The sequence below is a fragment of the Onychostoma macrolepis genome, chromosome 04 (assembly GCF_012432095.1).
Source record: "Onychostoma macrolepis isolate SWU-2019 chromosome 04, ASM1243209v1, whole genome shotgun sequence".
Taxonomy (NCBI): Eukaryota; Metazoa; Chordata; class Actinopteri; order Cypriniformes; family Cyprinidae; genus Onychostoma; species Onychostoma macrolepis.
In genome coordinates, this window is record NC_081158.1 from 31,528,960 (window position 1) to 31,543,608 (window position 14,649).

A 14,649-nucleotide genomic window follows, 5' to 3' on the forward strand; every position below is an offset into this window, starting at 1 on the left:
GCTGATCGCCGATGAGGGCGTGGTTTGACGTAACGCCTGCGGCGAGCCACGCTCACACCGCACTTGACCGCGAATACGCAGGTGCATTACATATAAATTGCCTGTATTTCTCTCATACTAATTCTAATAAATGTGATAAATGGTCACTTTAGTTGCTGTAAAACATGCAATAATGAACTGTAATATTCTGCTTTTATTCATATCTGGGAGTGTGCGATGAAATCACTGCAATTCAGCTTCCCAGGGGTTGTTTTTATAAAATAAAATAAAATATTCTTTATTGTTAATGTCATGAAAATCACATAAAAATATACCCTTACCATTTATTTTTTAAATTTTTCGACAAATAAGTCTTAATGTATATTAATTTACACGAAATTCCAGCTTTACATGAAAATTATTTATAAAAACTTACCATGTGAAAATTTAATCTTAAGTATGAAAATGTTTATATATATATATATATATATATATATATATGATTTAATATAAAATGAATACTAATAAATAAAAATATGAATCATTAAATATTATTATTAATAAATATTCAAAATATTAATCCAAACGCCATAGGTGAAGAAACACCAGACATAGACATAAATTCATTAAAATAAAATCACCATGGCCTTTAGAAAGTGCTGTCAGATTTCTGTTGTGATACAGACAAACAAAGTGCTATTATTCACGTTGAGGAACAGAAAGAACACATTGAGTTTTCTCCTGATCTAGAAAGAGCCACATTGTGACGTTTTTGAGAGACCATACTCTGAACACAGTGAATTATTGATTGTAGAGATGGAGATACATTTGTTGTGGTGGTGTCTTCACATATGAGTCAAGTCAAGTGGGAATGACACTTCAATGAACATTTTAATTTGAGAGTGTGAAAGATACCCAAAAGAAACTGGACAGACTTTGACTTTTTCAGACATTCTCAGAAGATCTGAGATAGAAATATGAAAAAATATAGTCTTGTTTATCATATTACACTTTTAGCAAATTATTAAACATTATTAGGATCCTTGTAAGGCTTGACCTGGACAATCATATGTAACAGGTCAGAGTGAAGATAACAGACAGTGACTCTCAGCTTCTGAGTGTGTTTGTAATGTAACCTGAAGGTGTGAGTGACCACAGCAGCTGTTCCTGTCTTTGCATACATACACACCCCTCAAATCATCATGTGTCCAGAATAAACACCCACCGTTTACAGTCCAATTACACCTCCGATCCATGACCTCAGTGTCCAGGAATATGCAAAGTGACCAAGCACACCAAGAATAGCATTAAAATACCTTATTTTTTAGGTCAGTTAAAATTTGAGACACTTTCCTAAAGGCATCATAACAGGTTAATTCATCAACACACTGGGATGCCCGTAGCCTTAGGTATAGTGTTTAAAACCTTCTAAAGGATAGTGGCAGTAAATTATACCTGAAATGACAGGCCAGCAGAAGCTGAGCGCTCAATCACTGTCTACAAACAAACCAGTATCCCCATCAGACCTTCAAAGGTTGGACATCATAAATAATCAAGCCAGGAATATTATAGATTACATTAAACATTAAAACCAAAGCCATAAAAATTCATTTAAAAATGTCATTACTTGAAAGTAATTTTTTATAGATTTAAGACATTTCTCATTTTTGGTTAACTTGATGTACTAAAACATCTAAAAAAGAAATTTATAAAAAACTAATAAAACTAATAAAAATTACAAAAAATGAAAATATACAAATAAAAACTTAAATATTCCACTTTTAGCATTTGTGTACCTTTTAAAAGTGTTAAAAGCCACTGGTTGTGTTCTTTATCGTAAATGACTTCTTTAAAAATAAAAAAACACATCTATAAACAATCAAGTCAAACATGCATATGATAGCCTAAGTAATAACCTGATTTGACGCAAAACAGAAAAATTATAGCGCAGTCGGTAATGCCTGCAAAAAATGTTTATATTTGTGATTTTTATTTTTGTTCAAGATTACAGATTATTGCTCATCTACCATCACTTGCAATATTTAAACATTGTTGACAACTCATCATTAAAGACTTTCTTATTTGTAGTGATTTACAACAATAAATAAACAGATGTTTTAGCTTCTTTTCATCAACGCTCATTCTCTGCAAGAGGTGCTGGTGTTGATCCCAATGCGCTCCACGTGGTTATAAAAGCATCCGGAAAAATCCCAGGCCTGGAACCACCGTCTACTGCCACACAGCAGCAGCAAAGCATCTGTTTGTGCACACGAGCCCCTTCAAACACATTATAATGCACACGCACCCTCGCAAATAAAAAAGAAATAAAATTAAGACAACGGGTTGAACACATTTGAACAAGACCCACATAAACTGATGTGCTTTAGTACAGAGATTGTGTGTAAGCAGATAAAGACAGTGAATGCAAACGTGACAGGAGTGTTACTGAGGAGATATGGGGTAACAACACATTTACATTTTTAATACTAACGTAGACTCTCTGGACACAAACTACAAGAGCAGCACATACTAACAACGTAAGAGGAACAATCATTTAACCCGCCTTCTGTTTGTAAAAGCAAATGTTTGGGAGAAAATTTAACACTGTTATATGCCTTTAGGGTTTTGTAATGTTGATATAAGCAGCCTAGAGTTTAAAAGGGTCCCTGGAACTGTAATGTAATAATTTGTCATACAACAGGGACCACAGAGCCCAAAGTATACTTCGGTTTTTACACATATGCTAGGGTACATGTAAAGTACATGACGAGAATGTCATCATATTCACAGAGTGCATTTGTTTGCACTAGTTTATCCACAAGATGGAAACTCAACTGAATTGCAACTTCATCTCACAATCCTAAGCAAAAAAAATAAATAAAAAATTAAGAGATGAAAAGAGATGTAAAATCAGGAATCAAAAAATTAGCAATTTTGAGAAGTCACAATTGCGAGATGTATTCACAATTCTGAAGACAAAGTTGCGAGATACAAAGTCGCCATATGCAAGAAATAAAATTCAGAATTGTGAGAAAAGAATGAGATATCTCTGTGAAAAATAACTATGAAAAAAATGAAACAAAAAATGCACAATTTCAAGTTTACTCATAATTGCGAGTTCCTCACTCAATTCACTGAGAAGTCAGAATTGAGAGTTAAATGTCAAAAAAAACAAAAAACAAACAAGATGTCAACTCATAATTGCAAGATATAAACTCACATTTCTAAGAAGTACGAATTGTGACATATAAAGTCGTAATTACCTTTCAGCTCTGTATAAAAAAATATCTGCAAGATATAAATTCACAATTCTGAGAAGTCAAAATTGTAAGATAAAAATTCAGAATGTACGATAAAAAGTAGCAATTACCTTGCAATTCTGTTAAAACAGTATTTTAAAAATTCAATTCAAACTCAAAATCTTACAATCTAAATTGTAAGATGCAAATTCGGAATTGCAAGATGAGCTGCGAGTTTATATCTCACAATTGTGTGTTTATATCTCACAATTTCGAAAAAAGTCCAAAATGTGAGATAAAAAGTCACAATTAATTTTGTTTATTCTGCGACTGACACAGGCTTCCACAGGAAAAGCTCGGGCCGCTGTTTCACATTTTGGAAAATGAACAAGAGGAGACCGAACAAGAACAACAAACTATTGAAAACTCCAGAAAAAACAACAGATGCCTGCGCTGACGAGTGCTCGTGTGAGGCGGTTAAAACATATCTATTCGCTCTTAACTTTCGGAGAGAAAAGGCACAGACACTGGACATGTATGAATCTTTCTAGCACACATGTCGAGCGCCTGTGTTCATGCATGCTATCAAAAGGAGTACTTTGAACAGCTGTGCATTCGACTTTTGATTTTTAAAAAACAAACTACGAAGTATACTTTGGGCAGGACAATCAAAGAAAAGTATTTTGCGCTGCAAGCGTTCCACTGGCTAATCGACACACACATCCATGTGAGACGGTCCTGAGCGAAGGAAAGAGACGCCACATTAAACAGGAAACGGACAAGGTCATTTTGATTCCCTTTATGACAAACACAAATGGCAAAGAGAGGATAAATACCTGCCATAAAGATTTTCAGAAGTGTAGCAAAATAAAGGTCCCAATTTTATTATATTTGAATATCCCAGTCACAAAGGCAGCTTTTGCTCTACAGGCCTGCAAACAGCAAAACTTTCCTTCTATCCTCTGAAATGAGTACACAGTTGGTCTTGGCTTCAGTTTACACACATTTCTCTCCCATTGTGTTCCAAACTAAATCTGCAGAGGACCTGGAAAGAAACTCAGTACCGGATTAACTGTACATTTGGTATCTCATTGATATAGGCTCTACTTCACAGTATATAAAACAAGGGTTTCATTAAATTTCATATTACACTAGAATATCTTATAACATTTAATTGCTTATCTTTATAATGACAGAGGATGAGTTCATAGGAACAAAAGTTAATGGCAGAAGAAAAAGTAAAAAAAAAAAACCCAAAAAAAAACAATTGTATAAATATCTTATTATACACCCCTGTGATTACACAGCCTGACGAGTTTCAGCAATAATGTGGATAGATTGCGCACAGTTTGAGCATTTCAACCTCAAACATCAATACTGGCATTCTTGGAAACAGTGTGGAAGGAGCGTGTTGCGTTTGAAAGGGAAATTTGAAATGCTAATGCATCAGCCAATGAGATTCCAGTCTGAGTGAACGGAGGGGATAAGCCCCGCCCCAAAACGTTTACAATCCAGTTAAATTTTAACAGCTTTTATTTAGAACTGAGATCACAAATGTTAAAATTTGCTGTCAAAATTAATACAAGTTTTAAAAAATAACCAACAACAACAAAATTTGAATAGTGTGATCAACTAAAAAGTACGATTTGAAGCCCTGTGCCTGACTGCAATTCTGTCCCACCCCCCATATTATATAAAGAAAAAAAAAAAGAAAAAAAACATGTAGAAAACAACAGAACAGGACAACGTGGCATGTCCATGACTAAATCATCGGGTATGATCGAACATTGTTTTTGTTTTTTTGTTTTTTTTTGTCTTTACCGGAACTTATAATTAAACAATAAAAGATCTCTAAATGGATTACGTACAACTAACAAATGAAGCTAAGAAAAGATGAAATGGTGAAATTTTCATGAAAACATTGCTAGGTTGCACCACTGGCAGTAGCAGCTCATAAAAGGTTAGCTATGTTATTCTAGCATAAAATAAATAAACACTGCCGTAGCGATAATTAGCCACGCCCTTCACCCCTAACCAATCAGATCAGGGCTTCTCCCTCCCCTTCAAATGCAAGCTGTGACACACAGCTCTGTCTCGCCTTAGTCTGTATGAATTATGGAGTCTTGGTAATTTCTTTAGTCTTCGTTTCCCACCTGTGAATGGGTCTAGTACCTAAAAATGAAACATTGCAAGCAATTATTAAACAATTAAAATAGACGGGAGTTTCTGAATCATTAAGGTTTATCAAGCAGCTGCTGACCTGTAGTAGTTTGGCTTAAAGGGTCCGTTCTTGTTCAGGCCGAGGTATTTGGCCTGTTCATCAGACAGTTCAGTCAAATGTGCATCAAAAGTAGGGAGATGAAGGCTGGCCACATACTCATCTGCAGAAAAAGCAGATTAGCATTTTTAAGCACATCAAGAAAAGTATTTTTGATTGACTTTATAATTTAGCACCATAGTTCAGTGCCAAGTAAACACGGCTGCAATTAATTTATCAAAAATACAGTAAAAACAGTAATAGGGAAATATTTTTACAAATTGAAATAACTATTTTGTATTTGAATATAATGTAATTAAATGCAATTTATTCCTGTGATCAAAGCTGAATTTTCAGCATCATTACTCCAGTCTTCAGTGTCACATGACCCTTCAGAATCATTCTAGCATGCTATTTGTATGCATGTATTTATTTTTCTTCTTTTTTAATCTAGCTTCACTTCATCAAAAATTTTCAGAAGAATCAACTGAAAAGTAAAGAGTCCCAGAGGAGTCTAAATGTACACAGATACAGCATAACTTCAAAAAAAAAAAAAAAAAAAACACTTTGCAAACAAAAGGCTATTTAATTATTAATATTTTACTTCTGATGCAAAGATTCAGAAAATCAAGGAAGCTCATCTCCAATCAGAAAAGCGATTGGCCAATTTCATTTCGTGGGCAAAAAAAAAGTGCATTGTTTTGCCAATAGCAGAGTGAAATATAAAGCACAACTCACTTTAAACCAAGCAGATTTCTATTGGTCAGCTCGAAAAGAGAGAAATCTGCTGCAGAACTCTCATGCAAAATTTCCAATTGTATGGATTCCTATTGGAATTCGCCCCCACAAAATGTCACAGACCAAAGGTAAACGTGACTGCATCTTAGCTGACTACAATCAATTACCCATATCTCTCCACCTCCTCTTAAAGAGAATTCAATCTTTGGGATTCAATCTCGGATTTATTGTTCATGTCTGTGAGCATGAGCTGCAGGTTTGGAAGCAAAAGCTGAAGAGCAGTGGAGAGGATGAGCGATCAGGGAGGGAGAAGTGACAGAACGGCGCAGTCTGCAGTGAGAAGTGGCAGCCGTTTGTGACAGCGTGACCTATTTTCAGCTGTCTCCTGCTCCTCAGGGTCTGCGCAGGATCCCACATGGCTAAACTCTCTACAATGCGTGCTGCAGAAAACACTGAATCTTTCAACAGGCTGAAAACATCCGTGCATGGAGCAGACTAAAACAATTACAACCATTACACCCCTAGACGGCCATAATATTAACACAACATTTGAGGATTTCACTTAAACGCTGGGTTTATTGCATGTGACGCTTGTCTTAATGGAGGATAAGCAGCACAGAACTCTCAAATAGTTTGTTTTAGGTCATGCATAACCATTCATTTAGACATGGCATTTTTTACGCACATGCATGTATTTATATCAGTGTATCATACCCATTTTTTTAGGCAGCAGGTAGACGTCCTGTTTGTAGCGGCCTTCAGGAGCATTGTACAGCTCTATCAGAGCCAGCGCCTGGGGAAAAAGGAGCAAGAAATCAGTCACCATGACAACAGCAAGGCTGTGACACACACACATACACTAAGTGCCTGAGGTTCATACTCTCACACAGCACACAGACTGAGAAACCAATTCTCTGAATTATGACTATGAAGTCAAATTCTCCTTGCATGCACACAAAAGCACATTACCCATTTAATAAAGTCATTTGTGTTCATTTTGCACTCTTTCACTCTCATCTCACCTGAGTAGTCGCGGTGATGGACAGCACAAAGGTAGGAACAGTGGAGCAGCTCAGGTTTAGGAGGCGACCCTGGAAATATATACAGTATATAGATTAATGGTTAAGACATTAAAATTCTAACAAACTGTGTTTTTAGTTACATTTTAATCTTAACTTCTTTTTTCTCCTTCATAATGCCTGTGATGTATCCGACTAGTTAAAGAAATCAATTTGTCTTGCCTACAGAAAGATACTTCCCAGATATTTAGTCACACATACATATATATATATATATATATATATAAAAAAAAATCTATTTTGCACTTATATAAGGACATTTAATCCAATGCAACAGGGTTTAAAAAAAAAAAACTTAAATTAAAACTAAATGTTAACCAAAATATAAAAAAGCTTTTATTTCAGTTAGTTGCAAAGACTTCTTTTCATTTTTTATTTTAGTTGAACGTGAAGTACAAAAACAACTAAAACCAAAATAAAAATGTATATAACCTAATAACTATAGAGCTATAAAACAAAAATGAATAAAATTACAAAAATGCACTACAAAATGATATTAAAATGAAAATGGAAATTATAAAAAAAACTAAAAAAGCTCAAAACCAAAATAAAATATAATAAAAAAAAACACTGCAATGTAATTGTGATAACATTAAGACATTACCTATAAAGATGTATTTTACATCCCCTCCATTTTTTATGCAATTCAGAACAATTCAAAATCAATAAAATGTCAATTTATTTTGCAATCCTGCGTAATTTACCATTTAACTGCAAAATAATCACAAAAGGTGCAGTACTAAAAGTTATCAACACATTAGTCTGATAAAGACTAATGCGATACACTGTGGAAAAAAAGTGCACCTTGATGTAAGTTTTCACTTAAACACAGTCGGCTGTAAGTGAATGTAAACATTTTGAAGAAAATCGGATGTGTATCTAATTATAAAACTAGTACTGGAAATTTTCCACAAAATTCTGGAAATTACTACCAACAAAATTCATTATGCATGTATGTATGTATGTATGTATGTATGTCTGTTTGTATGAGTGAATGAATGAATATTGGATTGATTGATTTTAATCTAAATAGTCTTAAAGCAAAAATTTTCAATCTCTCTAACCTCTGCCAGCAGAACTATTCTCTTTCCATCCGGCCAGATTACATGATCCACCTGCGACCTCACCCGCTCCCAGGTCAGTTCAGGGGTTCGCAGACTGGCCTGAAAAGTTGGAAGAAGACTGTCAACTTTCAGACACCTATTTACAGTACATATATGCGCGACAATAAACTATGGGTTAGAGCAGTTTCCTCACCACATCAATCTCAGTGTTGGAGTGGCCCATGTTGCAGACAATACAGCCGTTCTTCATGCGGTCCATGTACTCTCTTACTACCACGTTTTTATTGCCTAAGGACACCGCACACAACAAAAGTGAGATGAATGCTGACGAGAAACCCTGAAAGCTTCTTGGTTTAGTTGATGAAAGGAGCTTTGGGAAAGAAATTGATCTAAAATGACTCAAAGAGCCACTCGTTCACCACCTGTCTTTCCCCACAGAACCACTAAACGAATCCAAAGAAGTCAAAACGCAATTACTACCAAAAGTAATTCATCCACATAAGCAACACAGCTGCCTGCAGACTGAACTGTAATTCAGGTTTGATTCTTGAATCGTCCTGTTCATACTATATCCTACAGGAACGGCTAGAAATTGGTCCATAATCAGAACTTTTGTCAAACTACATTTAACTGAAATTCAAGACTGACTGCAGCTCAGGCATAATTACTTGAAGTCTCAGATGTAATTAACTTTAGGTAGAGCAATCTATACTAGAATCACTTTGCTAATGACAAGTGCATTTTCATACTGCAGTGAGAGTCAGAATGCAGTTATACAAGCAATAAACTGTGCTCAGTTATATAACAGTGTCTCATTCTGCAGCAGTGTAGTGTCTGTTAAACACTAGCTGATAGCTAATTATTTATAATAACCTCATTTAAAAACAATGTTAAAAAAGACTCACTTTTAAAAATTTAATAATGATTATTTAAAAAACATTATGATTACTTAAAATACATAAGACTAAAATCCTTCATAACCTCATTTAAAAACAAAAAATAAATATTTAAAAAAAATATAAGTGATTGTTTTAAAAATCACTATAATTAATAATAATAATTATTATTATTATTATTATTATTTGACTAAAAGCCTTTTAAAAATTATTTAAAAATATTATAAATACTTTTTTAAAAAGTAAAATAATATTTATTTTTTACATTTTTTTCCAAGCAATTATAAAGAATGTGCACAGCAGCTTTCAAGCTTAAAAAAGGATGCAAAAAGTAGATAATTCTTTTCTTTTTTGGGTAAATTGTAATTTTTCTTCCCTCAAATCAGAATAATAAACCTTTGAAATTTACTACAATCAAAACCGGATTCCAAAATACCTGTGCAGGTGATGACAATGTCGACTTGTCGGATGACTTCGTTGAGTTTTACCAGCCTGAAGCCATCCATGCTGTGTGATGACAAATATAAATGAGTCTTTCTAAGGAGTACAAATTAAAAATAAGTGGCAAGAGACTCAATTCTGAATGAGAACCTTGCAGAACGTTTACAAGAGTTAGGAAAGTACTATGATAATTTGAATCAGGTGTGCAAAAATGCTGAATACACATTCACCACTCAAATGCTGGTTCACAATGTATTAATACATTAGAATGATATTAAGTGTAATTTAACGGCATCCAAAGGGCATCGCTGCTGTTGAGGAAATGCTGAATCAGTGAAAGCGGCTGCGACTCACCAGGCCTGTAGGGCACAGATGGGGTCAATCTCAGTGACGTAGACGATGGAGCCCATCGCTTTGAGAGCAGCACAGCAGCCTTTTCCAACCTTATTACACACAACAAGATTTACAGTAATGACTCGGAACAAAAAGGTTAAATGTATCTGTGAAAATATATAATGTATGTAGCACACAATGTGACTGACACAAACAGGGCAAGATCAAGATCCTTTGTTCTTCCTGGAAAAACATTCCTGTTACGACTATCAGAAATCAAATGAAATACATGTGGAGGCATTTCCTGGGGTTTTCTGTCCTCTAGTGGCCAAATCTGGTTTCTGTTTACTAATGCAGCAATGCAGCAGTGCAGTGGAGGTGTGGTCAGCAAAAGTGATTGACGGATGAAATAGAATATTCTAAAATTTAACAAAATCATTCTAAAATGGTTGGGGTTTAGCTGATCAGACAAATTATTTTCCTATTTTAATTCTTCACCGAGCATTTTCCAATCCTAAAAATAATTTTTTAGATTTTGCAAGACTGGATGTGTCAGATGCCAGTCCTTCGAATGAACAGATTTAAATGAGTGTACCTTTACATAAGGCCAAGAATATTCTGAAGATCTAAATGCAGCTCTCTAAAAATTCTCGTAGGAAACAGTTATAAGCTGGCAACATTTGCCACCTAATGATCTCACCTCTCCATATCCACACACCACCACCTGCTTCCCTCCAAACATCACATCTGTGGTCCTCTTTAGACTTGAACACAAAACACAAACATGCTCAGTAAAACCACAGGCCAATACTAACTACACAATTCCTGCCAGGCCGAAAAAGACATGTACTTTACACACACAGTGTGTTAAACATATTGATTGGGAAAACTATTCTGAGTGCCTTTATAAGTGACATACCCATCCAAGATGGACTCCCGGCAGCAGTAGAGGTTGTCAAATTTCTGCTTGGTCACTGAATCGTTAACATTCATCGCGGGAACACACAACTTGCCAGCCTTTGACAGCTGGTAAAGCCTAGAAAATAAAATATAAGAGATGTTTACAACACAAAAAAAAACTAATTTTGAAGGATTAATGTTGACAATCACTATATATATATATATATATATAATTAATATATACACTGCAGGTCAAATGTTTGGAATAATTGAGATGTTTTTTTTTGAAAGTCGAACAAAAATTAAACCAGTAATACTGTAAATTATTATTTATAATTTAAAATAACTGACTTCTATTTGATTATATTTTTAAAGAGCATTTCATTTCTGTGATGCAAAGCTGAAATATTAGCATTATTATTCCAGTCTTTACTGTCACATGATCCTTCAGAGATCATTCAAATATGCTGATTTGGTCCTCAATTATCATGTTTTATACATACATACATATACATAATATATATAATGGTTATTATAACTATTATGACAATAGTTTCTTTTTAAGCATTAAATTTCAACCACATTTGCCAGTTCCACTACTTGCCACCAGATGGAGACATTCCCTTTTGATATGAAAAAACAATTGCAGTCCCCCCCACATTGTGTCCAATTACAAGTTTTTACTTAATCCTCAAATGCCAAAAATGTAACACTACTTTAATGCATTTAACAAACTAAAGTTTTTCACAAATGACCATAATCACCTGTGAACTCCAGTCACGCTCTCCTCTACGATGCCTTTGATCTTTTTGAACATGTTGGGATATTTCTTATAGATCCAGTGAGTCAAATCTCCTCCATCATCTAAAATCTACAAGACATAAGCTGTTGAGATGTCAAGCAGTCATAATATTTCACTTCTCTATATGTATATACTCTAGCTACCATGTTGGGCTGCCAGCCTTCTACGTTAACACAGCGATCGATACACCACCAGAAATCATCCTCCGATTCACCCTTCCAGGCAAACACTGAGAAACCTGCCAGAGACGACACACAGGAGTTCATCAGGGCAGAAAAATATGAAAGAATACAAAAGGAAATATGAAAATATTTACCTCCCTCGGCCAGAGCAGCTGCTACCTCGTTTTGAGTGGAGTAGATGTTACAGGCGGCCCATCTGCACTGAGCACCCAGAGCAGAGAGGGTCTCCATCAACACCTGCAAACACAAATACTTGACGATGCATTACTGAATCACAGATGTCAGTCGGCTCTCAAAAACAAGCTTTATTTTTGAAAACTTCCTCACAAATAAAGTATGACAGTAAAAAAGTGGGACGAATAATGTCCCAAAAAGTGTTGAGGTAGGATTAGGGTGTTGGAATTATAGTGTAATTTGAATTTCATGTAATTAGTTTAATTTAAGAACAAATGAAGTTAATATTAGGTATATGAGTGTATTTCCGTGTGCGTGTGCAGAAACTCACAGCAGTCTGTGCAGTGATGTGGGTGCAACCCACAATTTTGGCTCCAGCCAATGGCTTCTCTCCCTGAGCTCTCTTCCTCAAAGCCATGAGAGCAGGCATCTCTACAGTGCAGAAAAACATTAACACATGGCTATAATATAACATTAAACATTGTTTTTCACTTGCACATCCTCGACTTTTAGTGACTGAAGCATAAAACTACAAGTTACATGCAGAGGAACATTTTTGATAATTATGTGAGTTGTGCTTCACAGATGAACATGATGGCTTGAGGCTCATGGTTACAAATGATGGCCTTATCTGTGTGAATGTCACTAATAACATTGAAAATCTGACGATAACAAAATATGGATATCTGAAAAACGTGTCCTAAGTGCAGGTAAGCAACTTTTATGTTGTTGTTTTATAACGTTAAAAGGGTTTGACAACAGTGACATTATATATATTGATTGATTGTTAATCATTTCAAATAACGGTGGGAACTATTACTTGGCAAGCCTATTTATAGGCAAATGAACCGAAGCAGTAACTGGTTTAGAGATTGGCATTGTTCAGAAAATACAGGTAAATGTCACATTTTCAATTGTTACCATAATGGTTTTAAGGCAAAAACATGGTTTGGAAGACTCATTGTTTACATTTTGCTAACAAAAAAGTCACATAGCATAGCTTTAAATATGAAAGACAGTTTTAAAGCTGATAAACAGATTCAGGCTGTGTGTAAGTGCACATGGAGTATTTGGCCATGTGGTTATGAGGAGCTGAAGGGGGTGCCCTGCTGTCTCACAGCGCACACTGAACATATGGCCCCTCAGCAGCACAGGAAGAACATCAAAACACGCTTCGCTTGATCTCACACAAACACACTTTTACTTCACATCAAAAACAAATACCAGTGGCTTAATATGTTGACAGGCCCGAGGACAACTCAAAGAGTGAACGGCATTGCACAAGCAGCCGTCATGCTCGTAAACGGTTATAGCTTGTCGGCACATAACATTAAGACACAAGGGGCCCTTCCCACCTTGCTCTGCAATCTCGATCTCCCTGCGTCCGAAGTCGGACTGTTTGATGTTCTTGATGCAGAAGTCTGCGTTGCCCTTGGAGTTCTTCTGCTGTTTGTCGCGGGGAGAGGTTTCGTCATCTGAGCTGTCAGTGTATGAGGCGGCTGAAAAAGGGAATAATAAAGAAAAAAAAAAATATGAAGACGTGTGTATCTGTTTCTCCTTGAACACAGTCCTAAGAGAGCCCTGCAGGAATGAAGATTTTACTTTTCTTACCTACAATCTACTCTCCTTTATCAATGTAATCCTCTTAAAGAGGCCTGCCAGAGAACCCACACAGCAAAGCTTTTGTTCACGACTCACCTGACACTCTACATTAGACCCTTGACGTATGGTAACAGATTATGTAGCCCACCTGACTGAGGTTTAACAGGACGTGTGCATGTGACTGTACAGTATGTATTGGTGCTCGTACAACGCCATACCTGAGCTGTAACTGTCTGTAGAAGACTGTGAGATGGAGCGAGACAAAGACCTGCGGCCAATCTTGGTGGGACGTTTGTTGAACTCCTGCTTCTGGTCTGCAAACTGGATCTGTCATGAAAAAGGGTGGGAGGTCAGGACAAGAGAGAGAAAACACCAGAGTGAGAAACCTTGTAGTGAGAAAAAGAAAAGAAGTCTCATGTTCACCAAAGCTACATTTATTTGATCAAAAATACAGTAAAACTGTAAAATATTTTTACAATTTAGAATAACTGTAGTATATTTTGATAAATTATAAAAATGTAATTAATTCCTGTGATGAAAAACTGAATTTTTAGCAGCCATTACGCCATTCTTCAGTGTCACATGATCCTTCAGAAATCACTCTGATATACTGATTTGGTGTTTATGAAACATTTTTCTTATAATCAATGCTGGAAATAGCGGTGCTGCTTACTTTTTCCCTGTGGAACCTGTGATGTAACCACTTATGTTTTATATATATATATATATATATATATATATATATATATATATATATATATATATATATATATATATATATATATACACATATACACATATACACACATACACGTGCTGGTCATATAATTAGAATATCATCAAAAAGTTGATTTATTTCACTAATTCCATTCAAAAAGTGAAACTTGTATATTATATTCATTCATTACACACAGACTAATATATTTCAAATGTTTATTTCTTTTAATTTTGATGATTATAACT

The 14,649-nt window shown here is 35.3% G+C and overlaps 1 protein-coding gene across 1 annotated transcript in view; it reads right to left on the bottom strand.

Annotated features, from left to right (window-relative positions):
* Positions 1 to 4,002: 4,002 nt before the first annotated feature.
* ahcyl2b (adenosylhomocysteinase like 2b) overlaps positions 4,003 to 14,649 on the bottom strand; it is a 34,533-nt gene continuing 23,886 nt past the window's right edge. The window contains exons 2-17 of the mRNA XM_058773380.1: positions 13,905 to 14,013; positions 13,440 to 13,583; positions 12,416 to 12,516; positions 12,045 to 12,147; positions 11,872 to 11,966; positions 11,691 to 11,797; positions 10,946 to 11,062; positions 10,727 to 10,790; positions 10,048 to 10,136; positions 9,689 to 9,759; positions 8,550 to 8,644; positions 8,357 to 8,455; positions 7,236 to 7,304; positions 6,928 to 7,006; positions 5,479 to 5,599; positions 4,003 to 5,390 (exon numbers count right to left, since the gene is read on the bottom strand). Of these exons, the coding sequence (XP_058629363.1) occupies positions 5,384 to 5,390; positions 5,479 to 5,599; positions 6,928 to 7,006; positions 7,236 to 7,304; positions 8,357 to 8,455; positions 8,550 to 8,644; positions 9,689 to 9,759; positions 10,048 to 10,136; positions 10,727 to 10,790; positions 10,946 to 11,062; positions 11,691 to 11,797; positions 11,872 to 11,966; positions 12,045 to 12,147; positions 12,416 to 12,516; positions 13,440 to 13,583; positions 13,905 to 14,013 (1,470 nt within the window). The 3' untranslated portion in view covers positions 4,003 to 5,383. The remainder of the gene's footprint in view (positions 5,391 to 5,478; positions 5,600 to 6,927; positions 7,007 to 7,235; positions 7,305 to 8,356; positions 8,456 to 8,549; positions 8,645 to 9,688; positions 9,760 to 10,047; positions 10,137 to 10,726; positions 10,791 to 10,945; positions 11,063 to 11,690; positions 11,798 to 11,871; positions 11,967 to 12,044; positions 12,148 to 12,415; positions 12,517 to 13,439; positions 13,584 to 13,904; positions 14,014 to 14,649) is intronic.